This window comes from Arthrobotrys flagrans (genome assembly GCF_004000055.1).
Source record: "Arthrobotrys flagrans strain CBS H-5679 chromosome Unknown unitig_8, whole genome shotgun sequence".
In the NCBI taxonomy this organism is placed as follows: domain Eukaryota; kingdom Fungi; phylum Ascomycota; class Orbiliomycetes; order Orbiliales; family Orbiliaceae; genus Arthrobotrys; species Arthrobotrys flagrans.
This window is the reverse complement of record NW_027137553.1, coordinates 1,060,212-1,086,199: the sequence shown is the minus strand read 5'-3', so window position 1 is coordinate 1,086,199 and position 25,988 is coordinate 1,060,212. Positions and strand designations below refer to the sequence as shown.

General features: G+C 46.2%; 8 protein-coding genes across 8 annotated transcripts; 5 read left to right on the top strand and 3 right to left on the bottom strand.

The window, feature by feature from the left end:
* Nucleotides 1-1,890: 1,890 nt before the first annotated feature.
* Nucleotides 1,891-4,635, bottom strand: DFL_006821 (uncharacterized protein; the record flags this gene model as incomplete). The annotated part of the gene is made up of 3 exons (XM_067636309.1): nucleotides 1,891-1,949; nucleotides 2,022-2,313; nucleotides 2,365-4,635. The coding sequence occupies 3 exons, from the start codon at nucleotides 4,633-4,635 to the stop codon at nucleotides 1,891-1,893; spliced, it is 2,622 nt and encodes an 873-aa protein (XP_067487939.1).
* A 1,310-nt stretch (nucleotides 4,636-5,945) lies between these two features.
* DFL_006820 (uncharacterized protein) lies at nucleotides 5,946-6,665 on the bottom strand (the record flags this gene model as incomplete). The annotated part of the gene is made up of 5 exons (XM_067636308.1): nucleotides 5,946-5,976; nucleotides 6,230-6,239; nucleotides 6,287-6,341; nucleotides 6,415-6,561; nucleotides 6,630-6,665. The coding sequence occupies 5 exons, from the start codon at nucleotides 6,663-6,665 to the stop codon at nucleotides 5,946-5,948; spliced, it is 279 nt and encodes a 92-aa protein (XP_067487938.1).
* A 5,566-nt stretch (nucleotides 6,666-12,231) lies between these two features.
* DFL_006819 (uncharacterized protein) lies at nucleotides 12,232-13,032 on the top strand (the record flags this gene model as incomplete). The annotated part of the gene is made up of 3 exons (XM_067636306.1): nucleotides 12,232-12,354; nucleotides 12,410-12,645; nucleotides 12,699-13,032. 3 exons carry the CDS (start codon nucleotides 12,232-12,234, stop codon nucleotides 13,030-13,032), a joined length of 693 nt encoding a protein of 230 aa, XP_067487937.1.
* A 288-nt stretch (nucleotides 13,033-13,320) lies between these two features.
* DFL_006818 (uncharacterized protein) lies at nucleotides 13,321-14,040 on the top strand (the record flags this gene model as incomplete). Its single annotated transcript, XM_067636305.1, has 1 exon — nucleotides 13,321-14,040. The coding sequence occupies one exon, from the start codon at nucleotides 13,321-13,323 to the stop codon at nucleotides 14,038-14,040; it is 720 nt and encodes a 239-aa protein (XP_067487936.1).
* A 595-nt stretch (nucleotides 14,041-14,635) lies between these two features.
* On the top strand, nucleotides 14,636-17,109 carry DFL_006817 (uncharacterized protein; the record flags this gene model as incomplete). Its single annotated transcript, XM_067636304.1, has 2 exons — nucleotides 14,636-15,204; nucleotides 15,273-17,109. 2 exons carry the CDS (start codon nucleotides 14,636-14,638, stop codon nucleotides 17,107-17,109), a joined length of 2,406 nt encoding a protein of 801 aa, XP_067487935.1.
* Nucleotides 17,110-17,679: 570 nt separating this feature from the next.
* Nucleotides 17,680-20,288, top strand: DFL_006816 (uncharacterized protein; the record flags this gene model as incomplete). Its single annotated transcript, XM_067636303.1, has 2 exons — nucleotides 17,680-17,843; nucleotides 17,903-20,288. 2 exons carry the CDS (start codon nucleotides 17,680-17,682, stop codon nucleotides 20,286-20,288), a joined length of 2,550 nt encoding a protein of 849 aa, XP_067487934.1.
* A 643-nt stretch (nucleotides 20,289-20,931) lies between these two features.
* DFL_006815 (uncharacterized protein) lies at nucleotides 20,932-21,792 on the top strand (the record flags this gene model as incomplete). Its single annotated transcript, XM_067636302.1, has 3 exons — nucleotides 20,932-21,093; nucleotides 21,179-21,589; nucleotides 21,679-21,792. 3 exons carry the CDS (start codon nucleotides 20,932-20,934, stop codon nucleotides 21,790-21,792), a joined length of 687 nt encoding a protein of 228 aa, XP_067487933.1.
* Nucleotides 21,793-22,323: 531 nt separating this feature from the next.
* Nucleotides 22,324-25,847, bottom strand: DFL_006814 (uncharacterized protein; the record flags this gene model as incomplete). The annotated part of the gene is made up of 9 exons (XM_067636301.1): nucleotides 22,324-23,007; nucleotides 23,067-23,190; nucleotides 23,248-24,984; nucleotides 25,039-25,166; nucleotides 25,219-25,318; nucleotides 25,377-25,494; nucleotides 25,558-25,580; nucleotides 25,646-25,661; nucleotides 25,724-25,847. The coding sequence occupies 9 exons, from the start codon at nucleotides 25,845-25,847 to the stop codon at nucleotides 22,324-22,326; spliced, it is 3,054 nt and encodes a 1,017-aa protein (XP_067487932.1).
* Between the last annotated feature and the right edge of the window lie 141 nt (nucleotides 25,848-25,988).

Below are 25,988 nucleotides of genomic sequence, written 5' to 3'. Positions count from 1 at the left end.
TAGAAACGTTGCTGGCTCTTCCTCAGCTAGCATCCCAGCATCTCTCTTTCGTGTGGTCACACCTCAGCCTCCAACGGTAGAAGAAACGTCTCTACCTGCACCACTGCCACTGCTAGTAGAGAACCCACCGGTCACGGATAGCCACGAGTTGCCACCCTTCGCGGGACGATATGCAAGCTTGTGCCGTCCACCGGGAACGTTTGAAGGAAAAAGTCAAACGCTACAAAAATTTCTATACCAACTGCCCCATCAGCTATACGTAGAGAGGATATCTGGAATAGAACGTGTAGGAGGAGGAAACTAAAAGACCGAGAATAATATATATATATATGACAAGATAACGATGCGTACTTAGAAATACAATAAGTGTATAATAGTTGAACAAAGGAAATTCGTTATTCAAAGGAAACTTGGTTGACGATCCAAAAGAATGTCGGTAGGAAAACGATTTATAGAACAAGAATGCCAAGATGCGTTAAGAACTCAAAATGTGGGCTACCCTGCGGGCTATTTTGTGGGCCATTTCGCTTACTACCCCTCTATTCTTTCGTAAACGACCTTGAGAACGGACGATTCCGCCATGACATTATAATATTGTCTACTATATACTACATTAAATCCAACATCTAATGGTTGTAAATGATATGTATTATAGATTAGTAAATACAAAGTAATGATATCTTTCTGAAGTTTGTACTGATATGACCATTTAATAGCAGCATGTGCGGTCGTTGGAAGTTTTGGTTTCTAGGTCGAATATTCGTTCTAGCCATTGAACGCCCAAGTCTCTGTCTGTCCACCCATTAGGTGATGTTGCGAATAGTTTCTTTCTAATTATATTTTTTTGGAATTTTTTTCTAATTAGAAATAAATTTATAATAATTTTTTGAAATCCAAAGTTTGTTGGTCCTCTTCCCGGTGGAATAGTCCTTTGTTATTTGATACCTGTAGGAGAAGAGTCTAATTTACTCGATCCCATAGTCATAATTTTGTATTTAGTTATTCACGTGGACTAAAAATTTCAGTCAAACTCCCATGCATAATGCTCCAGGGACCGGTGAAGATATATCCAGCCTTGCATAATATAGTAAAGGGTCCAAACAAGGAGTACCGGATATATGCAGTACCCGACCCGAAGCTCAGAGACAACACAGAACTTGAACAAAATCTAACGCGTCCGCGTCACACAATACAAATTTGGTTCAACATTTCCAGTCAACTTGAACCTCGTAAGTTTACAAATGTCTACTACAATTCACTTAAGAAACAACAGCAAAAACCACCTTGAAAAAAAAACAATAGTTTTTTTTTTTTCATTTATGAAAGGCGATTGCTTATAAGCCAGCCTTCATCAGGGCCATTTTTTGCTATAATTCTTTCCTCCTCCTCCTCCTATTCTTTCTTCTTCGGCTCAATAAATACGCCGGGTTAGGGTTTGAATACATAGAATTTCGTTTAGGAAAAAAAGCAACAGCGGTAGTTGAGAAGAGGGGGCGGAGGGGAAAGGACAGATAGTTGTTCATGGTTTCATGATGGAAACGACAAATACACGATCGTTCTTTGCTCATGACGTGTCACATGATTTCATAAACGTCCTTCGCAGAGTTCGTGAGATATTAGGAAAAAGGCTTGGCGGCGTTTGAGTCCAAAGTAGTCGTGGGGATATGATGGTCGTAATAGAGGCGTGTTGTCTAGTAGACTAAAAGTGTAAAAGAAAAAAGAGGGGGGGAAAGAAAAACAGAGAAGGCCCAGAAGTATGCAAGGGGAAATCAGCAGGAATAAGAAATACGAAAGAGGTATCCGGAACGAAAAAAACAGAAAACCCGTAGGAGAAAAGCATAAAAGAAGTAGCAAGTATTAAGAGAACATAGCGAATAGAACGGGAATGGTTTATTCCTCCTCACTCTCGGATCCGGAAGATGGATCATCATCGCTCGAACTCTCAACTTCTAGAAATTTTGAAAAAAAGAAAAATTAGCAATCAGGAAAGTAATCACGTGTTGCATCGGCTATAAACATACGCTTAGCTCCCATCGAGGCCAAAGACCTTGGTCCGTCATCGGTTGGAGAACCTCCTTCGAAGCCTTCAATCTGACTCTGAATTTCGCGAATCTTGCGCTCTTGCTCAGTTGCAGACATCGGTTTGTTCTTCTTCCGTTGCTTTGTCGGGACGGCCTTCGGCATCTTAGGCGCGGGGGCGACCGGGGCAGCAGACTCGGCTGTTGGCAGCGTGTTCTCGGTAACGAAGATGTATAGCTTGTGGACAGTAGCCGGAGCCAACTCGTCGATATCAAGTTCAATTTCGTCGCCCTCCTGTGAATCATTAGTATTTGTGAATTATACCGGAAGTATATAGAAACTTACAGCGAGATCTGGGTGGTACGTTTTGATAAGCGAAAGCACTTGTTGCATCTTGTGGGGCGAGAGTTGATTAATACGCTCGCTCAACTCAGTCTTTTGCGCGAAGGTCATATATGGAACGGGGGGTTCCTTCTTTTTGGAGCTTGACCCTTTCTTCTTATTCAATGGTGTCATCTTGGGGGTAGCCTTCCCGACAGCGGCTCCAGCGCTACCTGATTTCTTGTGTTTCTTGGAGGTAGCTGGAGGAGACTTCTTAGATTTCTTCTTCTTCTCAATGGTTTCGATTTGGGAGTGGATGGTGCTGAGTTGAGCCTTAAGCATCTCAAGAGCCGGGGCCGCATCTTCGTCACTCTCTTCATCATCTGAGTTTTCTCCCTCTTCCTCTTCAGCAACAACAGGTGGAGTTGGAGTCTCTTCCTTGAAGCTTGGCTTCTGCGACCACTTCTCGTCAAACACGGCTTCCAATTGTTTGCCACACTCGTAAACCGGAGAACTGGGAGGGTTGAACTTGTAGCAGTTGTTGAACATCAAACGGATGTCAGCCTCGAACTCGTTCGAGTTATTGTATTCGTTGTGGTTGAGCTTTCGTTGGATCTCCGACATATCCATCGGCTTCTTGATTATCTTAAAATAGTCAGGGATTTCAAGTGCAACGGGATCCACTGGATTATAGAATGGATAGGCGATTGAATTGTGCTGTTTCTTCCACAATTCCTTCATGATATTGTCGCAAAACTTGAATTCGGCAACTGACTTCTTACGACGGGGTTTGAGGTCGGAATAAGGCAAGTCCTTTGGGGGTGGAGCATGGATGGGGCGCTTCGGACGGCCATCGGCAGTTACTATGCTGTCTCGACGGATTTGCGGAACCCCTCCAGGAGTCAATGAGAAGGTGGGCGATGCAGCGGTTGGCGACATAGCTGAGGTAGGGACCGAGGCTCGAATCGATTCGCGACGAACCCTAGAGTCTGGCGTGTTAACGGCGGGGGATGGGATACTAGCAGCCGCGGCCGCGGCCGCGGCCGTGGAGACGACAGGTCGCTTTGGTTGAGGCTTCGACTTCGAGATGATCTCTGCTGGTGGCATTTTTTCGAGAGCATGGAGGTATTTGTCACGAATATGAATCCCAGACTGGGTAACAGCATGCTCAATTCCATTGAACAAAATCGAATTCTGAACCATCAGGTGAACATCACCCTTTAACTCTTCCGGGTTATGGTATTCATTCGCGGTCAGCTTCTTCTCGATATCAAATAGCGACATTGGGTTCTTGACGATTTCGAAGTATGTAGGAAGATGAAGTTTGACAGGGTCGACAGGGTTCAGGAAAGCCTGAGCATCTTTAAGTCGCTTGATATTTTTGAGGTTGGAGAGGGCGAATTTCGCTTGATGGATTGGCATTGGGTCTCCTGTGAAGGCTGGAGCTTTAGCGGGACCGCTAGCTGAGGCTGTGCCAGGTTGATCAGCGCTCGTATCCATCGCAGCAGGACTCGCAACCTCTGCCTTCGATAGCGGAGAACCATTGGCCTTAGCAGCGTGTTCGGGGGCAGCAGCATCTGGCAGCGATTCAGGTTCAGCTGTCTTCTGGCGCTTGTTAGGACGCTCAGGTTCAGCGGACTCCGATCGCGCACGGACCAAAGAGGAACTCATCATGGAAGGCGGGGAGGACGTGTGAGCTGGCGCATCTGGCATCTCGGCGTCTTGGCCAGCTGGTGTTGCCTTTGGCCCCCCTTCCGATTTTGGTGGAGCTTCCGTAGTCGGGGTTGGAACGGCGTCCTTCATGTGTACCTCTGGAGATTCGGAGGTCTTGGGGGCTTCTTTAAGATCGGAAGTGGGTTGTTGGACATCTGCGGGAGTAGCTGTGATTGGTTGGTTGGAAATGCTGGAGTCGCCGGCGACGGCAGGGACGGTGCCGGGAATTTCGACGGGTTTCGATGTGGTTTCCGGGGACTCCAGGGTAAGGTTGCTCATAGCCCGTTGGCCGGTAGCTGAGGTATCAAACGACTCGTTGAATGGAGGGGTTGGGATAGGCGGGGATAAGGGCGCGGTGATAGGGTTTAGTGGGGTGTTGCTTTTGCCGCTGCCGTTGGGGTCTGATGTGGCAACTGCAGTATCAGGCTCAATGTTACTCTCCGTCTTCTTGATATCTGACGTTGAAACGCCCTCAGAGGTGTTGGCTGTGGATGTGGTCGTAGCTGGGGGAGCTGGTTTGGAGGTATTGGATGCACCGGCATCCGAGGATGGAATGGGCGAGGAAGAAGGAAGGTTTGCCATATTGGGAGGAGAAGGAGGAGGTTTGTATCAGCAGCTATAGAGCGACTATTAGGGAAATAGGCGTGCCACCAATAGCCGTTGGTGATGTTGATGATGTCGGTGCGACGTTGATGGTGATGGTGTTGATTATGTTGACGGCGATGGTTGGTGGGAGGAGGGAGTAGCGATGGGGTGAGAATGGGATGGGAGGGAGACGGAAAGAGAGGTGCGTTGGGAGATTAAGTAATACACCTGCGGGCGAGACAACAAGCAATATTATGCTCCAGTTAGCAGCTGTGATCTTTAATAACTCCAATTCAACTTCAACTTCAACAACATCCATTCATGCATCCAATAACCTAACCATATCTAACAAAGCAAAGCAAAACACATCATATCATAACAAATCATATCCTAGCACCCATCCCATTACAAAAAAAAAAGCACTCGTTCAAACAGTGGTAGACAGACCAGAGCAGACCAGAAGCTTCACAGCCCAACTGCGTCGACGGCGATGCGATGCGACGACAGCGATGCAATCGTGAAAGTGTTGCTGTGGAGCTCGAGACGAAGTGGGCCGGCGGAAAAAAGCAAAAAGGGGAATAATTTGAGGATTGAAATCAAACCCGGCCAAACGCCGGCGGTGGAAAATTTATATGCTGACTAAGAAGACCATATTGACAGACCCAGAGTCAACATCCACATCCAGTGGGCCGGCGGAAAATCGTTGCAACGTGCGAAAGAAGGGTATCTACATCAGTTCGCACAGCACTCCAAGAATACCCCGGACCCGTGCACAAGATGCATGTCTACCACCACCCGTGGGTCTTGATATCTTTCTTGATACCAACGCGCGGTTCTATCATCGCCATCAATTGTCTCTTTTATGCTGCTGTTGCTTTGATATTCGGCCCAAAGCGTACAGACTAGTGGGAAGGATGGCCGGGATATTCATGGGCAAACACCACACCAAAAAGATGGCATTCCAACTCCAACAATGAAATCCACCACCAGTGCCGTGATAATAAAAGCAGGCACAAAAAGACGAAAAGCATAACCCAATGAACCAAAGGAAAAGAAAAAGGCAAAAAAAAAAAAAAAAAAAAAAAAAGAGTGGATACAACTTACTTTTTTGAATATAGACACGAAAATAATATTAGAAAAGCAAAAGGGTATAAAATAACTTTTGCTTTTGGTCGTCAGTTCGTAACAGAATTTATGGAGGGAAAAGTATGTGTTGTGTGGTGGAGTGCGGTCTCGTGAGTTGGAGTCCAAAGGCAGAGAGAAATCGCCCAATAAACACGGATCTAGCCAGTGGCGACTGATCGTATTTAAGAGAAGGGGTGGTTCGTCCGGTTGGTTCTGTTCCGCCAGTCCAAGAAATGCGGTTAGCCAGTCTCAAGGGTGTTTTTTTTTTTGGTTGCTGCGAAATCCCGAAATCGAAAAAGGAATAAAAAATATAAAAAATAAAAAATAAAAAAATAAAATAAAATAAAGATTAAATGGGTGCCACTGGGGTATGTATATCAAGAGAAATTTACGGGACTTGAAAATTGGGGGGGAAGCAGACTGCTGCGGGTGGTTTTAAATGGACGATGAATCAATGCTTCCTTACCGAAACAAGCCTAGTTTCTGCGTAGGCCATGCAAGAGACCGTGTGCGAAGGAAAAACCCTTGCCCCTCTCTCTCCTCTTTGTTTTGATTTTTGGGCTGTCTTGGTGGTGAGACTGAGCGGCCAATTTGGGCCTGTTAGCTGGCAAGACCACAGGCAGGATAAGGGCAACCGAGAGAGTGGCCCACCAAAGCAACCTTCTCAATCTTCTCCTCCGTTCGTTTCTTTTTCCGCACCTGGGTTGGCGTGCTTTCATTCCAACAAGGGGTGTTTGCAGGCCATCCAGGCGTCCTCCCGTGAAAATAATCGCGCTGCTGGCTGTCGAGGAACGGACCCTTTATCCCGAATCTTGGTTAGTCTGGTGTCCCTTTCGCTTCCATCTGACAGCTGTCGTTCCCCTCACCTTGATAACACCATCATTATCGTGCCAGTTTCGCATAACAATATCATGAGCTTCATATTTTTTTTGAAGCTTCAGTCCTGAAGGATTCGTTCTGTGACTTTTTCCATGCTGACGGGAACAATGGGAGATTTTCAAACTCGACCCAATCAGTTGGAAAAAAAAAACCCCTCCTAAAAATGCCACCAAAAATATCTGCACATCCCGTGACCTTCCGACCGTTGTGTTCCTTTTTTCTCCATTTCGGGTCAGCAGCGTGAGACAAACGCGTAAGATCTGCTCAAAAGAACCCCTATAATTTCGCTGCCCAGAATATTCGACGAAACGCCTCTTATTATAGAAGCGGGAAGGATAGATAGCCGATAGCTAACTTTGCAGGATGATTTCCGTTCCTCATCGTGGGATTCTTCTGTTGTCGTAAGAGAAGAGAGAGGGGACCTTTCATTTCCATCCGTATCCCGTATTCTGTGGTTACCTCGCGAAAAAGGCGGGGAAAAGGAAAAAAAGTGCCTTTCCCACTAATTTCGTAAAAGCAAAGGTGAGCATCCGCCACGAAATGTTGCGTGGACCATGTTTAAACTTGGCGGGGGAGACGAAAACATCACAAAAACGACGTTGAGGCCGCAAACTTCGATGTAGCTAGGATGGAGACGGCTGCCGCCAGTTCTTTTTTCTTGTTAGCCACATTTTATTTAATTTTTTTTTTCTGGGGTCTGCATTCTCGTTAAAGGAGGGGCAAGATGCAGGAAAAGACAGAGTAGGGATACGCACGCCGGGTTTGTTGGCAGTGGGAGGGGGTATTTCTCTTCTGGTGAAAGCTAGAGAAGGATCATGGAGTGATCGTTACACATTGGTATGCGTAGACGGTTCGCTGCATATCGAAATCGTGGTTAGATCTTGTAGGAATGTGATGAAGGCGTGCGTTTTCGACATCAGTGCGACTCATGCTTCAAGAGCTCCGAAGGATTCGACTTGAGGTGGCCTCCAGATCCTGAGAAATGGGGTACCGGGATGCATCGATCCCCGGAGAACGGTTTCTCGACAGAATCCATAACTTAGGTGATATCAGGCCAGTAGGACGTATCAAACCTCAAGTATATCTGGGTTAGGACCAACTCTTAAGATTTTATAAAAGGAATAGATCTATAGAGATATCTCTGGTTTGTAAGAGTTCCGGGGGGTTTAGAAGGTTGTAGGTATGGAAGTCATTCGGTGGGCAAAAAACAGGACTTGGATCATCCAGAAAACAGAGTGACTCGGCACCAAATTTAGCGACCAGCAAACATCCAATAGATTTCTTCTGCTCCAAAACGCATCTATTGCGGTATCTCGGTTTAAGGGCTTGAAAATAACCACACCTGCGGCAAACTCGAAATTTGGACAGAAAAGAATGATAACAAATTATAAGAGAGCTTAACGTCGGGCGTCAGGCTATCACTGGACCTTGCAAGCGGGAACATCAAAAAACGCACCTTGACATGTTGCATGTTGGCAAGGGCAGTAGCTTCGAGTTTCTCGTTGGGTTGTGTCATTGGTAGAATGCTTCCTTTGCATTCACCGTGTGTGATTTCCTCACTTTCACATTTCACTCAAATATAAAAAAGGAAGCTATGCACCCTTGATCACATTGCAGATTCTATCATAATGGACATAATGAAGGCCCGTCAAGCCAAAAACTCGAAGAAATATTCAGCTATAGACTATCTTCCCCATCCACTAGACCTCCATGACGACGAAAGACCCAAAGCGCTCACATATGTCGAACAATACCAACGTCGGTTCTCGTCTTCCTTCCGCGATCACTAGAATTGGACGAATAAACTAAAAGATCGTGCTTATTTTGTCGAATTACTACGAGATGCACAAAGAAAAGACCGGTATTTACGTGAAGAAAAAGTGTTGGTATGGCGAAAAGAAGATATATATAAACATGGTTTATGACGACTTGGTAAAAGGATATGAGCCTTATGTGAGAGCATTGAGAGGACAGGGGAGCTTCATAGAGTCGGATATAGATTGTGTCTGGCGAGAAGATGACTTCTTAGACAATGATGGGCTGAAACTCAAGCTTAAAGATGGTGGGTAATACCTTCTTCTTCAAGTAAATTTAAACTGATGTCTCTAGCGATGGATACTCTTGAAAATATCTTCCTTATATATAAAAGACAAATGGCGCTTGGTTGATGAAGACCAAGTCGCCGATTTAGTAAACCCTTATTGCTGGCCCATAGTTTACGGCTGCACCGTTTTAGATGATGGTACTACGGTCTGATCGCCTAACCACGGGTTTCTTGGAAGCAATCTATACTCTTGGAGGTTCTGCTGGCTCCCCTCTGAATTCGAGGTTTCGCCTGACGGAAAGAGTACTAAAATCGCATCGTATATCAATAACCTGGCTTTAATGCAATTGCTTTATCTGGTACTTGAAAACATATTTTGTTCCAATGTTCGACCGAACCCTTGCAGATATCAAAGAAGGAAAGTATATGTGCAGGAGGGTTAGAAGTCCGCCACCCGAGCCAGAGATCTGGAAGCTCCCAGTGAAAACGCACAAGAGACGGTGGGAACGGCTTTTGGACCAATTCCAGAAAGATAAAAGGCTCCAGGAAGATTTTAATAGTAAGAGCTCAGAGGGAGAGATGGAGGATGAAAGTGAGGGATGATGATCCAGTTAGGGGGAACTGCTGTCCTAAACCGTCACCACGTCAACGTAGGATCAAAGTCAGGGAATTGGCGCTCTATCGAAGGAAACGGGACCGTCGGTGGGAGCCGCCACGGTTGGACCAGGGTACAAGTTTGCAAGGCCGGACAGTGAAAGTTATCGTCAGGCTGATGAATATAACCCTTTGCCCGCGGAATTCAAAATTCGTTACGAGAGGAGGTTGGATGACGGAAGGAGCTCTGGTAAGATTTGTTATCCGAATTAAATCTGCCCTGCGGTGTCCATGATTGCATTGATCCGTCTATATGGATTCTTATCAGCAATATATATCTTGAGCTAGGGACCTCTCTCCGCTAACTACTTACTAACCGACGTTTTGCTAGAACGAACGAATTGTCGCGACAGGGATTTATTGTTATCCGTAACAGAATATCGAGGATCCTGAGATTATCTTCAGTCTGCAGGTCAAAGAAACCTCCAACGGCAAGGACTGGAGGCTAGCGCACAATATGGATATGGGAATAACTATCCAAGAGACTGATAGACCAGGCCATTGTAAACTCTTAATATTCTATATTTGCGACCCCAGCAGCCAGGAAAGTGTTTTTCCATTAACCGGTCTACCAAGGATCATCTTTTAAACCAGTTGGTGTTCTCTGTCTTTTTAGGTGTGCTGATAGGTGTATATCAACAGATTCCGACCACCAGGGAAATAAGCCCACAACAACCTGATGTGAGGCAAGAGATTGACGACGTTCTATCCCGGCGGCTTCCCCGTGAACTTACCGCCATGATTCTCGAATACTTGCCACCGACAATATCGGGCTTAGTCGCTACTATCTTCGAGGAAGAGTTTTTCGATGAGCGCTCAGGTTTTTCAAATCTCCGCGTTGGATATTGATCTTTATTTCGAATTCATGAAATTTGAACGCAGCAATCTTAATTAATGTTACGAAAATAATTCATAGTTCCAGGTGTTGTATGCCATAAGCACTCCCTCGCCCACGGACCTCCTTGATTTCTTAGATACGACTCAAACGAGGAGAGAGAAGAGCGAACTATGCGTGAGAGTGTTGTCTCCGAAGGCGGTTATGGCGACGATGATGATTGGGACTTTGATTTGGACCATTAACAAAACTCAAAACGTCAACACGGAATGTTTGTATGCCGGAACCAATATCAAGGCAACATGGAATGGGATATATAGCGCCTAGACTCGAGGCTAGGGGATATATTGTCTTTCAACTTATTAGATGCATTTTCATAAGAGAGCAACAAATCCTTCGAAGATGAGCACATCCACATATTTTGTGACCGATATCAATGAGCGAACGCTTCAACGATTCGGGCACTCATGCCTATAAAATATGTTGCCTGCATGGCATAATCCAGCGTAATCTTCCTAATTGTCTGCGCGCAAATTGCTGCAGTACAGAATCTACTACAAACTCCGGAAACCATTTTACTGTCATTTCACCAATCCGGGGTTCATCCACAAACGGCAGTTTTTCCTTAACTACTCTTTTATGCCAAGTCATGATGTCGAGATTAAGACATCGGACATCGGGGGTCATATCTGTCTTCTCGAACAGAAGATCATTTAACAGGTAGCAATTTATGAAGTTGGTAATCCATTGGACTTTCCCAGCTACCGTGAACGAAAAGGCCGTTATTTTATCATCCGCGTCGAGTTCTAGAGTAACACTTTTTCCGAAGAGGCTGTGGATGCCGAAACGTGGGTACCCCGGAAAATCGGAATTAGTGGTGTCGACATATGAAGTTACACCCTCCAGTTTGTCGAAGCTGGTGTCGTCGAAGATGATGTCCTGGCCGTGCAGAAGAAGGATCTCCCTCCAAACCCGTGATTCTCGGGAGCAGAGACATCGTGAATCCCATGGCAGGTAGGAAAATATTTTGAGTTGAATCTCAACAGGGAGAGAGTTTACTCCCGTAAAATTGTAGCTGTAGCTCCGATGCGTGGCTGCTCAGTTCACAGAAGATTCCAAGCCGCCAAGTATCGGATTGTATACCTGGTGAATACGTGTGAGTATATGAGTCGAGTTATCGCGGGAACTACGCCCAGGATAAGCTTGGTCGTAAGCTTTCGGCCGACCAATCGGATGCGTTCTCGACCCCTGCGCTTGCCTAATCGAGAACGTCGTTTTAATGGCTGGGAAAAACCAACGAAGAAATGAGTTGTCTCGGAGCAGCACTGTGCCACGGCGGGGCATTGTGTCGAAAGCAGCTAAGATACTGTGCTAACAAAGGATCTAGAGACTCATACGTACCGGACATCGTATGAATGTAACAGTCATAGATGAATATATCTGCAGGTATCCAGCTTGACCTTGAAGCGAGCTGTGGATGAGTAATGAGTGACAGCAGGCTCGCGAACACGAGCTCTAGATATTCAAACTTGAGAGCTCAAATTTGATATAAATATTGAGACTAAATGCCCAAGATTCTTATGTATTAATGTCAATATCCCACAGTCAATTAGTTGGTTCCATATTAGCTAATATGCAATACAACAGGCTCTATCCTATAGTAATTATATAAGTGTAGTAGCCGTCTAGAGCTCTTCTTATTCTATCGACCTCTGAATCTTTTTTATAAATTCAATCCTATCCAATTTATTCCCACCGAAGAAACCATCCCTGCCGCGAAAATAGTCGCCGGCTATAAGCTTCCAGAGAGTTTCCTTAGCAATAATGTAAAACTTCTAGCGGACCTCGACAAAAGTGATACGGCGAGGCTACCAATAGACAGACCGATGAAGCCTCACGATCCCCGTCACCAAAACCACCTAATAGTGCCCCTTGGTCAATTACCTCCTCTAACTACCTTAAAATAAGGGAGCAAGTAATTAGCGGGCTTTTAGTCGACTCCCAAGGAAAGTTCGATCACGAGCACCCAGGCCTCCTCTTCGACGTTAAAACAAATATGGCAAATACATACGGTCAAAATTTGGTGCAGCAGTTGTGCAAAGATCTCGGGGCAAACTATATGGAGTTCAACTTTGAAGATCTTGATAAACTTGGGCTTGAGTTTTATCGTCAACATAAAGTAGAAAGGGAGAGGAGGGAGGAAGAGAAAAAGAGAATTGAAGAAGAGAAGAAAGGCTGAAGGGGAAGCTGCAAGGGAGGCTGAGAAAGCCGAGAAGGCTGCTAGAGAGCTAGAAGAGACCAAAGACGAAGGAGATAACGGGAAGGCTGAGGCTACCGAGGGCGACAAAGTTGATGAGGGAAGCGACGATAATATCAAAAACAAGGACAATGAAGCTAATGACGATGGGTCCCCGAAAATAAAGGACGACGACGACGGCGAGCCAGACGCCGAAAACGCCGTAGATCTGGCGTTCCGATTTTTGGGATTTTCTTTTGGATGGGGGAAAATTCATGCTCTGACAGCAAGGCTAAAAAGAAGACTGGCACTACTCAAATAAATTATCTGCCGGAAAGTATCACCAATAGCCAGGAGTGGAAAGAGAAGGAGGGTTCATTAAACCGTGGACTTAATATGAAGGCCCTAAAGGAAACTTTGCAGAAGCATTACTCCTATTTGGTTGATGAAACTGTAGTTGGCGGAGAGGTGGAGTGGAAGCTAGAAGGAATGGAGAAGGTTAGCTCGATCATAAGCCGGAAACAGATGGATTCAGATGAGCTCGACCGCATCGCTAAATCGATTGCGACTCGCACTTGGGGAAAGCCGAAAATCGATCTCAAGGATATCTCGGAAGTCTAGAATCGGAACGACTTGAAAAAGAGGCAGGTGATGCAGCCGAGGAAGAAGTTGACGAAAAAGGGACGCCGTCCCTAACTAGCGCGGAGAAAGCTCTGAACAAATATGTGATAAAACTAGGTTCGTATAATCCCCTCTGCTGAAATGACAATAGACTAACACTGTGTAAAGGTGAATCTCCTATCACGTATGATGATGGACCCTGTCACCAAAGCTACTGTCAAGCAATCTGTGGCCCTTTCAAGACTGAAAGTCAACAATGATCGTTCTTCCTTGTTCTCCTGCTTCAAGATGCCCGGGATCTTGTTGTTCGGCCCACCAGGTACTGGAAAGACCCACCTCTGCCGTGCTATCGCAAACGACTCTGGTCACACATTTATCGCCCTCTCCGCTGCAGAACTTAATGGATGCTACGTTGGCGAAACGGAAAAGGCAATTAGTGCAATGTTCAGTCTCGCACGAAAACTTCATCCTTGCATTCTATTTCTTGATGAGGTAGACTCGTTATTCTACAGGCGAGCTAGCAATGACAAGTCGTGGGAGCGCAATGCTCTAGCTCGGTATCTCCAAGAAATGGATGGAATTGCTGCGGAAAATAGCGGCAATAAAACACCACTAGTCATTGTAGCCACGAACAGACCGGGAGATCTCGACGAAGCCTTCTTACGTCGATTGCCGTACCGAGTATTTTTGAATATGCCAACTTGCGAAGAACGTCGACAAATTCTTGAGAAGATGGTACCAGCTGAGAATCTGGCAGAAGATGTTAATTTTGCGGATATAGCAAAGCGTGCAGGAGGCTATTCGGGATCGGATTTGAGAACTTTGTGTGGTCAGGCCGCACTTGCTTGGGCGACTGAGCTTGAAGTATCTACCGAAGAAGCTCTCGAAGGACAGAAGATAACGTTGAATATGAAGAACTTTGAGTTGGCACTCTGTCGCACTGGTCCTAGTACTTCGCATAAACTGATAGAAAGCCTTGAGAATTTCCATAAGCGATTCCAGCAATAGTTTTCCTTTGGATTTTCATATTCATATGATTCCCTATACCGCATGTATATTCCCTGATCAAGATGACAGGAAACTATAGATTTAGAAGTTTAAATGTAATTGAACAAGCATTTTTTTGAACGCAAATCGACGCACCTAGATTTTTGGGTTTACCCAGCTTCGGGACTAAATTATAAATATCTTAGCTCCCTCGAGACTAAAATATCTTTCCATGCTAGAATGTAATATTAATGTCTGTCATAGCCCAAAGATTGTTGCATTTTTTGTGTTGAACCCTGAAGTCTGTCGCCGACAAACATTCCTAATCCAGATATAGTATCAGGAGTTTATCATTTTTTCAACACCCTGCAAAAAAAAGTTTATGGAAAAAAAGTTTCTTCAACATCCATCTATCGCAGCGACAGTTTACCATCATCCACCATTGCCTGCTCGATAGTCTTCCAAACACTTTGGAACGACGGGTCTCGATTTCACGCAGTCGCATCCCTTTTCGCTGTTTTTCTATCCTCTGTAGGTATTTTAATACCGACCCTTGCCAAACAAATACATACCAAGAAGATCCTGCCACTCTCGCGACATCTTTCAACTATCCACGATGGCCGGAAAATCCAAAAAACAGAAGCTCGCCGCTCCCTCGACCAAGCGTACCCTTGCGCAATCCACCTCCATATCTACAGCTTCTCCAATCCTTAAATCTGCCTTCTCTCCATCTTGGTCTAAGCTCTCGCTCTTCTCGTCTGTCCTACGCGGGTTAGACGCCCATAGGTTACGCTGCCACGATATAACCTCAGGTCGTCTCCAATGCGAACATATCTTCGAGAAATCTGTCGAGATCAATTCTCTCTCTTGGGGCTCGCTCGTGGAAGCTGAGAGCGATAGGAAAAAGAAGAAGAGAAAGAGGGTGTCCGATGCCGATGCGGTTGTCGACGATGATGAGGATGTGCAGCAGAATGCTGGCGAGGTTGTCATCGCGGCAACAGGAAGTAATGGAAAGGTTTACCTGTACTCTCCAGTACAGGCCGAAGTTGTTAAGACGCTAGACGGAGGCCATGTTGGGCCTGTGACAGACTTCCAGTTTGTTGAAAGTTCAAAATATGTTAGAGCTTGGAGCTGCGGTGGGAACAGGCTTGTTGAGTGGGATGTTAAGAAGGGTTCATCGATCAGGTATGTTGGTTATATAGTCGGTTCTTAACTTGACTTTTTAAAGGTCACATGCTGATTGTTTTTGCCAGAAACATCTCATTCGGTGAAACAATAAACTTCTTCAAGGCTCTCCCTCTCCCTGATAGCATCGTTTGTGCTTCTTACTCTACTTACATTGTCAACATCAACTCCCCACCCTCCGATTTAACTTCAACTTTCACATCCCACACATCCCAAGTTCACAGCCTTCGCAAAACCTCCAAGCAGAATAAGTTCCTATCTGCAGCAGACGGAGACCGCTTCATCTACGTCTCTGATATCAAGAAGGAGAAGTCTCTCGGCTCCCTGGTTGCTAAAAGCGACGTTACCAAACTCGACACCGCTGCCCAGGATACAGCCCTTGTTGCAGTCACCGCCGACGGTGTAGTCGAGGTCTTCCAGCAGCCGTGGTCGTTTTCATCCGCCTCCGAGATAGACGAGGAATCATCTCTCAAGCGAAGAAAAGCCACGACGAAGACTTCGGAAGCGAGGATAAAAATTGTTAGGCCCGACAGTAACCAGGCGGTGAAGGTTATTGATGCGTGCTTTGCGGGCGACCATGTGGTCGTCGCCTGGGTGGAAAATGCCACTAGCGTGCTCTTCGAAAAGGTCAAGTGTCTAGGCGCTGACGGTACATTGAGCATTAACGGTGATGTTGTGATCACAAGGGCGAAAACAGTTGGTATTGGCGGTGCTGTGTCTGGAAGATCGGATGCGAGCGATATCAAAGATGTCAGCAACGTCAATCTCAAACAGAGCCATACGGTGGTTATTGAAGGCGCCGATACGCAAGATATTGGCATGGTCGATGCTCCTGAAAACCCAGAAGGCGATGAAGACGAAGAACCCGCTAAAGATAGCGAAGACGACCAGGAAGATAATACAGATGATCCGGAAGAACAGACTTTCGAAGACCGGATAAAGGCTCTCAATCTTTCTGCTGGAGGATCAGCTGGTAGCACCGAGAAATCTCAAAGGTCGGACGTATCCCCTATGACCAACATTACTGTTCCATCTATCGACGGGGCAGCAATCATCGCCAACAACTACCAAGCCGTCAAGTTCCCCAACGCCACATCCCTCACTACCGTCCTCACACAGGCGCTCAAAACCGACGATCGTGCGTTACTGGAGACCTGTTTGCAAGTTACAAAGGTCGACATGATCGAATCGACCATCCAAAGATTAGACTCTCTGCTCGCTGCCGACCTCGTGATGAAATTGTCAGAAATTATTGCGAGGAAACCGGGACGGGCGGGAAGTTTGATGATCTGGATTCAGAAAACGTTAGTAAATCATGGTGGCCACCTGCTTACGCTACCAGATCTGGTTAGGACGATGGCATCCCTGCAGAGGGTGCTTGGAAAGAGGGCGGAAGCACTGCCAAAGATGTTGGCGTTGCGGGGCAGACTCAGCATGTTGGTGGCGCAGATGAAGCTACGCAGCATGGCAAGGGACAGGTTGGGGGCGAGTGGCGACTCAGCGGTGATTTATGTCGAGGGCGTGAATAGAGACGATGAGAGTAGCTCCGAGGAAGGTGAAGATGATGCTATAGGGAATGTTGAGGAGAGCGAAGACGAGGATGACAGTGATGACGGAGTTAATGGAGTTTTGGATTCCGCTAGCGAGGGCGAAGAAGATGAGGAAGAAAGCGACGACAATATGGATGGACCGGGTATTTATCTGGATCGGGAAGCCGAGGAGACAGGCGACGACGAAGATTCGGACGAGAGTGGAAATCTTGATGGGTTTGTGGTTGACGATGACGAAGTAGACTATGATAGCCAAGATGACGGACTCCTAGATGAGAGTGAAGAGGAGGCTCCGAAGGTGGTCAAAAAGGGTAAAGGGAAGGTAACGAAGGGATCAAAGCTTTCGAGAAGATAGTCAAAAGTATCTGAAGCTTAGCGTTTGCTTTTGAGAGTACTTTTACTGTCGTTCTAGTTTCCTTTGATTTGCCATGAGTTAGATGGTCCGTATTCCGTTGTATATTTCGAAGGGGGGATTGCTTCACACCTTTGTCTTTTTTTCTTTTCTTCTTCTTCCGGTGTACGATATGTTCTTGCCGTATCTTCTTCTTTCTTATTGTATTTCTTTCGGTCGGTTTTACGCATATGCGCATTTGCTGAGGCATTACTAGATCCAAGGAAGGCATGCTGCAATTTTCTAATTTAACAAAAGAATTTTGGCCTTTAAACTCAATTATGATTGTACAGGCTCGTGATCTTTCTCTTGTGAACTCGTAGCAATAGTATTATCACCAAGATTCGTATTTATTATACCCAAGTAGCTGCCTATCGATTGCCATTCATCAATCGCAAACCGCATGCTTCAAGGATCATGAACCCTCTCACACTCCGAGTTGGTCCACCACGAGGAAATCCACCGCAAGTTGTGTTGCACGCCAGAAAAAAATTTGTGTGACAATGGTCTAAAAACAACAACCATCCTCTCCAAATGCAACAAACCTCTCTTTTATTTTTAAGATTTTACAACCAGGGTGCTTCACCACCTAATCCAATCCTAAAGAAAAGAAAAGAGGCCCAAGCTCTGGGCTTCCGAATCACTGTAACGACATTTGAATGTTGGGACGGAGGGCTGTCGTATATGCACGATGGCAGGTTCGTGTGGGGGACAACAATCTCAGATCGAGATGGTTGCATTCGTCGGTGGCATGTAGAGGTTTATTGGAGAGGAGGATTGGGGCCTCCTTGGTGAAGCCATTGAGTGTGCACAAGTGTCAATTATGGAGACGGGGTCTTACACCAGGGAAAGTTGGATACTCTTCGGTTGCGGGACAGGATGGGGAAGTTCAGGTCGAGAATATAGATACTGGAAAGACACCAGATGAAACGGATTCGATATCGACGTCTAGAAATGAATCAGAAGCTGCATCGGAGGAGATAACAAAACCAGAGACGGAAACGGAAACTGAAACAATAGCAACTACAGCTGCGGCGGAAGAAAGCACGGAACCATTATCATCAGCAGTCGAAAAAAGGATTGAAAACGATGCATTGGAGCTATCGCATGCTGAAGCAGAAGGTGACCCCCTTGGATCAGGGCCTACTGAATTCCCAGCCGAAGTCTCAGAGATCCTCTCCTACCGCGACCCAAGTTCTCCAATCCCAACGACTCCAATACTCGACAACCTACCTCTCCCAGGCGCAGAAACCAAAAAGTCATTTCCATACTCAATGCCCGAAACCTGTCCCGGCTGTGGTGCGAAATCCCACACAGGCAATTTTCGTGAACCAGGCTTCTACGGGCCCGAAACCAACATGCCGACTCCTAAATTCCCTTGGGATCCAAAATCACCATTCCACGCTTCCCCCAAGCAGAATCTAGAAACAATTTACAAAGCAGCTTTATCACAGATGTCAGAAGAAGTTAAAGAAATACTACGAGAAGCGAATATGAAACCACCAGTCGATGAAGAAGATGAGCCGAAGATTTACAAAAAGATTAGACGACAGCATCCTAATAACCTCGTTAAGGATGAAGAGGTGCTCGATGACTTTATCCCGTATGAAGATCTTCCCGGTCCAAATTCTGCGGAGTCAGAATCTTGGTTCGAGGCATTAATACCTGAAGATCCTCAGTGCAAGGAATTGGAAATCCGAAGGAGGGCACGACATACAATCCTTTGCAACAGATGCCGGAGCCTACTTCACTACCAAAACACAACAGTGCAGGGACCCGATGCAACTTTTGCGCAGGCAGCAGAGGTAATCGCCAAGTCTCCATTTAAGAGAATCCATGTCTATCACATCATCGACGCCGCGGATTTCCCGATGAGCGTACTCCCCAATGCTAGGAAGGCGATATTGGCCGGGTTGAACGATCTGAAAGACGGCAAGAAGAAAGACGTTTCGCTATCCTTTGTTATTACCAGAGCAGATCTGTTGATGCCGACGGAGCAGAAGGTTACAAGCCTGATGACTTATATCCGAAGAGTATTGAGTAGCTATCTGGATGACGCGGACAAAGAAAAGACACTGAAGGATTTAAGAATTGTCAGCGCGAAGAATGGCTGGACCACAGAGAGACTGAAAGACGAAATCCGAGGAAGGAAAGGAGGTGTGGTATTTTTAGGGAAGACGAATGTAGGAAAGAGCCGGTTGTATGAAGCAGTCTTTCCAAAGAGAGGAAAGAAAGATTTGGCAATGAAGAAAGGTTTTGGAAGAGGAGATCTTGAGGAACAGGCGGACGGGATTGAAGACGACTTTGATTTTTACGTTCAAAACGGAAAGAGGGTAAGATACCCGGAGATGCCGTTAGCGAGTAAAGTTCCCGGAACAACAGTCGGCCCTATTGTTATTGATTTCGCGGCAGGGAGAGGACAATTAATCGATCTACCTGGGTTTTCGAGAGGCGGCTTGATGAAATATCTGAAACAAGACTATGTCAAACAGACAGTTATGGTTGACAGAGTTAACCCCGAGAGATATATTGTACCACCAGGAAAAACGTTTTTACTCGGCGGCCTGGTGACGGTACGACCGTTACAACCAACAAAAGGTCGACCTGTTACACTCGAAGTAGCAGTGTTTTCGAATGTCCCCGGCCATGTCGCCAAAGAAGAGAAGATTGAGGGTTTCCTAAACCCCGAATCTGAATCCGAGAGTGCCAAGAGAGATTTTTTATGGGCGAAAAAGGCAGCCGTAGAGAGCTTTAAGTCCGCTGGGACCTTCAAACTCACAGACGACATTACGAAGAGAAGAAGTGGACCATTGGTAGAAGGGATGGGAGAAGATAAGTTTAAGAATGTGTCTTTCAGAATATATGCCACAGATATCGTGGTAGAGGGCTTTGGATGGTTAGAGATATCGGCGCAAGTCGGGAAAGATGACCCTCATCCAGAGATTGAGGTTTTGTCACCGAATGGGGAGAGTATACTCCAAAGGGAGACCATGAAGGCATACCAGGAAAGTTTGAAACCCGGGTCAAAGGTCGCGCCAGGAAGTCGGCCGAAGAAGTCAATGAGGGGTGCCAAGAAAGCGCAGAAGAACGAACTAAGGAGACTAAAGAGTCAGGTTGGTTCGGGCGGTAGTGTCTCAAGCTAATAGATGCGCTTTGGATCCAAACCATCCCTACGTTTAAGTTTACGACGATTTTGTCATAATATGTATTATATCTGTAAAAATGATAGACGATGACCTATCCAGCTAGTTAGAGGCGCTACGTGTACAATTTTATATCTTATATACAGAATTATATCAAAAAATTAGCTTTAAAGAACGGAACCATGTGTACAATTTCATCTGTCTAGTGAAATTTCTATGGGATGAAATAATCATATTATGATATCATGGCCGATGGTTTGGCAGGGTTTTAATAGTTCGAAAGAAACAAGGAGACAACTATGCAAGAAGCTAGAAGAGGGCATCGGATCCAACGTCTTTGGCCTTATAGGCCTTATGGGATCCATGGAGTCTCAATGCAATGCAATGCGAGGCCGGGCAGACGGGAGCCTGCTTCAATTCCAACAGTCAATTTTGGCAGCCTGCGTTGGCCTGCGTTGTTAAACCCGTCGGTCACGTGACAAAATTTTATCACCGCCTCGGAAAGCAAAGCACAACGTCAACCCGAAAAGAACGAAAACCTAGCGTCAAAACTACTCGTATATCCCCCCTCTATATACGTCCCCCCACTACGACCTTCCGGTAACCCCCTTCTCAAAACTCTCTACTCATCACTCCTCCCACAATGCTCTCTCGCACCGTTACTTCGATAGCCCGCGCGGCAAACCCAATTGCCCCTCGCGCTGCTGTCATCTCTTCTCTTCGGACGTACGCCACAGCAGCAGCAGCCGACGCCAAACCCCCGGTAGCCCTTTACGGCATCGATGGCACCTACGCTTCCTCCCTTGTATGTTATCAATTGTCCTTCTTTATATCAATAATTATATGCCCTTCTACCATCCAATCACTAACTATCAAAAAAATATCTCTAGTACATCGCCTCCGCCAAAAACTCCACTCTCGACACCGTCGACAAATCCCTCAAATCCCTAAAAAACATTTTGGATAAGGACCCAAAACTCACCGGCGTCATCTCTTCGCCTACTCTTTCCGCATCCGACAAGTCCACTCTTATTGCCGAGATCCAAAAGGTCGTCCCGGGTGCTAGCGGTGACAAGAACTTCAAGAACTTGCTCGAGGTTTTGGCCGAGAACAACAGATTGGGATTGTTGGGCGGTATCGCTGAGAAGTTCGGCGTCTTGATGGGTGCGCATAGGGGTGAGGTTGAGGCGACCATTACCTCTGCCCAGGCTTTGGACCCGAAGTCCATTGGACGTCTGGAGGCCGCTATCGGAAAGAGCAAGTATATCCAGCAGGGTCAGAAGTTGAAGGTTGTCAACAAGGTAGGCATATGGCATCTATGACGCTATTCATATATATAAATTCTTTCTATATAACCGGGCTTACTAACAATATATTCTTACACACACAGGTCAACCCGGAAGTCCTCGGAGGTCTCGTTGTTGAAATTGGTGGCAGGACAATTGACCTCAGCGTCTCTTCCAAGATTGCCAAGCTCAACAAGCTATTGACCGATGCTCTATAAATATACCTTCCTCGCAGGTGGTTCAGAGAGACCGTGGTCCAAAAAAATATGGGGGTTTGTAGAATAGAAGAGAGTTGGGGTGAATCGTCATCTTCCATGTAATTATCAATATGGGCATTTTTTTCTTTGTCAATCAAAATACAATCGGGGTGGAATAGGCCGAAAATTTTCTAATACGCTTGCCAACTTGACAATAAATAACTAGATATAAACCCGAAATCAAATCAAGGTGGTGACTGTAAACTATGAAGCAGAACGAAACCAGTCTAATGCAGTACAAAGCAAACTACCAAACCATAGCGATTAAAAAAATAGCCGCCGATTGCAAATCCCAATTGATCCGCCAATGTTAAAAAAATAAAAGTCACAACCCAAACGCTGCTTCTCCGTGCATGCTTTAACCTCTTGAAGTGCCCTTTGCGTTTTCTAGTCGAATGCCAATGAACCCACGAGTGTGAATCCAGAATAACCAAATGAAACAAACCAATCGAAGCGTATTTTGCCCGGGTAACACATAGTCGTTGACAGAGCTTAGTCAAGCTGACTCTCAAACTCATCCTCATCGTCAAAGACAGACCCGTGAGTCTGCACCCGCTTGAGCTGGCTAGTAACGTAGTCAAGCACGTGCTGGTCGTCTTGCTCACGGGCTCGTTCCTGCGCTTCATCCTCACCAAGGCCGGTCCAATCGTCACTAGCGTCGTCGCTCAGAACGTCGCTGCGGGCAATGTCGCTGCGGGCTCCGATACTACGGGTTGAAGCACGACGTACATTTGACATCTTTGGACGTATGACCCTTGAGAAAGACTCGTCAAAGTAATGTGAGGCGGCTGTTGAAGGTGTGCGAGGAGTGCGCGGGAGGCGACAATTGATACCCGTGTCGTGGATGAGTTTAGCGATAAGCCCAGTCCACCCGGTTTGGTGCAATGCTCCGAGGCCAGCGCCGGTATCAGCGTGGAAGAACTCATGGAAGAACATATAATCTCGCCAGTGTGGATCTTGGTTCATCAACTTATTTCCCGCATTGCAGGCGCGGTTGCCTCGCTCATCCCTAGTAAAGATGTGCTGCATACGGTGTTGAATCTCCTCCGCAACATGACCGAGATGAACATACTCTCCGGATCCGGTAGGGCATTCTACTTTAAGGGTATCTCCATAGTACATGTAGAATCGAAGCAACGATTCAACAAGCAAGAAATTGACACAGAGCCAAATGGGCTACAATTAATACTAAAGTCAGCTATATCACTTGTGTTTCTTGGGTCGAGAATACGTACACCACGCCAGTTGCTGTTTCCTCCGAACATTCCGCTGTTGGAGTCTCCTGGAACGTAGTCGACCTTGAATTGTTGCCCATTGACGTCCATGTAGTACGGGTTTTCCTTGTGATACTTCGAAAGTCTGTCGGATAAAATGAGTTTGTGTGCAATACATTTAGATGTAGGGGGTTTAACTTACGATCGAATGCCATACTCTGAGAAAAACTCGTTTTCATCCAGCATCTTTTGTAGAATACGGATCAAGCGGTCTTTGTTAACCAGAGCTAACAAAATTCTTTGGCCTTTACCACGTTGCCTGATGCTATGGATGTTACGTTCAGCAACCTCCGAACGATTCTCCACAAACCACTGAAATCGTTTCTTGAACGATGGCAGACGCTTCATAACTTCCGGCTCAAGCGTCAAGCAAGCATACAATGGAATTAAGCCAACAAGAGACCTGACAGGCAATTGCTGAGCCCACGGACCTCCCCAAGAAATAGCATCGTAGTAGAAACCGTCTTCCTCGTTCCACAGGGATGTTTCTCGGTCTCCGCGTTTGTAACTCAAAGCATCGGAAATCAAGATAAAGTGTTCAAAGAACTTTGACGCAATATCTTCGTATGTTCGACGATGCTTCGCCAGCTCAAGGGAAATATTCAACATGTTCAGGCAGTAGAAAGCCATCCAACCGGTGCTGTCTGCTTGTTCAAGAACACCTCCTGTTGGGAGAGGCTCTGAGCGGTTGAAAAGACCAATATTGTCAAGACCCAAGAAGCCTCCTTCGAAGACGTTCTTTCCCTCCGGGTCCTTTCGGTTAGCCCACCACGTGAAGTTGAGCAAAAGCTTCTGGAAGACTCGCTCCAAAAAGTCGAGGTCCTCTCTTCCATATATCTTTCGTTCGATTTTGAACGTACGGAATGTAGCCCATGCGTGGACAGGTGGGTTGACATCGCTAAAATTCCATTCGTAAGCAGGAAGCTGCCCATTTGGATGCATGTACCACTCCCTTGTCAAAATATCAAGCTGCTTTTTGGCAAATTCAGGGTCGATCATAGCCAACGGAATACAGTGAAAGGCGGTATCCCAAGCAGCGAAGAATGGATATTCCCAAGACTCTGGCATGGAGAGAACATCGTCAATATAGAGATGTTTCCAGGCGTGATTTCGAATGTATTTCCTGCCTTCTGGCGGAGGCGGCTGGGACGGGTCGCCATTAGCCCAGTGATCCCAAACGAAATGGTAAAACTGCTTCGTCCACAGCATGCCACTCCACGCCAATCGCTGGATATTTCGGAGGTCGTCAGCCATGGGGAGAGGGCTCAGTCTCCAATAAAATTCGTCAGCTTCGCACCGTCGAGCTTCAACAATTTCGTCAAAGAGTTCTTCATCGATAGCCCCAGGCTCGGTGACTCTGCTAAACTTGAACCGAACGACAGCGCACCCGCCAGGTGGGACACCGTCGGCTTCGTCAAAGGCGTACCAAGCAGCGGCCTTTGTACCAACGTTTCCAGGGTTGACGGCTCCGAGCTCTTGGTTTACGATATAACGATGGAACCCATCTTTGACATAAGGTGTAGGATTGTTTCCACCGTAGAGCTTGGCGAAGTTCGTGTCGTTTTCGGTGAATATCAGCTCAGGGCTGACGTCGGCAGCGTCGGCAGAAACGCCGGGTGATGGAGAGAGCTGGACATATCGAGTCCCAAGTCTCCAATGCTCGGCTTGTGCAATAGTTGCAGCCTGCTTCGTGATGTATGGCTTCTTTTCTGGTGGCTCGCGGCCCCATGCCCAGGTATTCCGGAACCATATCTGAGGAACAATATGGAGAGGAGCGGGTTCGGGCCCACGGTTGTAAGCTGTAACTCTGAAGAGTAGCTCCTCTTCATCTTCCCCATCCTTGGCAGTCTCGATGAAGATATCCCAGTAGCGGTTGTCACTAATGTATTGTCAGTACATCTCTTTTGTTCGAAGGAAGTCATTAGCTACATACTCGAAGGCACCGGCGTCAAAGATTGTATACTCGGGCATGTTTCGGTCCCGTTTCTTGTTCTCCTCTACCAATTTCTCGTAAGGGAACTGTCCTTGCGGGTATTTGTAGAGGAATTTCATGTACGAATGCTGTAAAAAAGTTAGCAAATATCAATAAGTGTTTTCTAGAAAGCATCCATACCGTTGGCGTATTGTCAAGATGGAAGTGAACTTCCTTGATACTTTCGCCATGGTTTCCCTGAGGGTTAGATAACCCGAACAAACGTTCCTTGAGGTATGGGCTATAATTCAATCAATAATATGCACCAATATAAAATATGTATCAGGCTTTGGACGCACTCTTTTTCGTTCCAGAAAGAAAACCCGATGTTAAGGAAACCATGATTGTCCGAAACGCCTGCAATTCCGTCTTCACCCCATCGGAAGGTACGTAGGCGTGCGTGCTTGTGTGGGAAATCTATTCAAATCCGATGTGTTAGACATGATTTGAGACCAATGAGTGCTGTAAGCGGCCACTTACTGCTCCATGCATCACCATCCGGCCTGAATTCCTCAGGAACTAATATTAGCCCCAATCCACTGACACCATAGGCAACAAATATACTCACGAGTAATCCTCTCGCACTGAAAATTAAAATAATATTAGCATCATGAGTCTTTTGTGTGTATTTAGAGATAGCCCTTACCGGTAGCCCACTGACGCTCGCTAACGTAAGGTCCCCATTTCTTCCAATACTTGGTTTTCTCTTTATCTTCCTTGAGACGTTTCTCCTCCTCGGTTAAATACTCGTAATTGCCGTGAACAACCATTGTCACGGTTGGAAGTTCGGCTTGATATCAAACTGGACAAGCAGTTTTGGAAGACGGTCGACCGAAGGCAAAATGGTCGATAGACTCGCGAGACTTGGCAAGCTACCGTTAGATATGCTAACTTGAATGGGTAACAAGCAC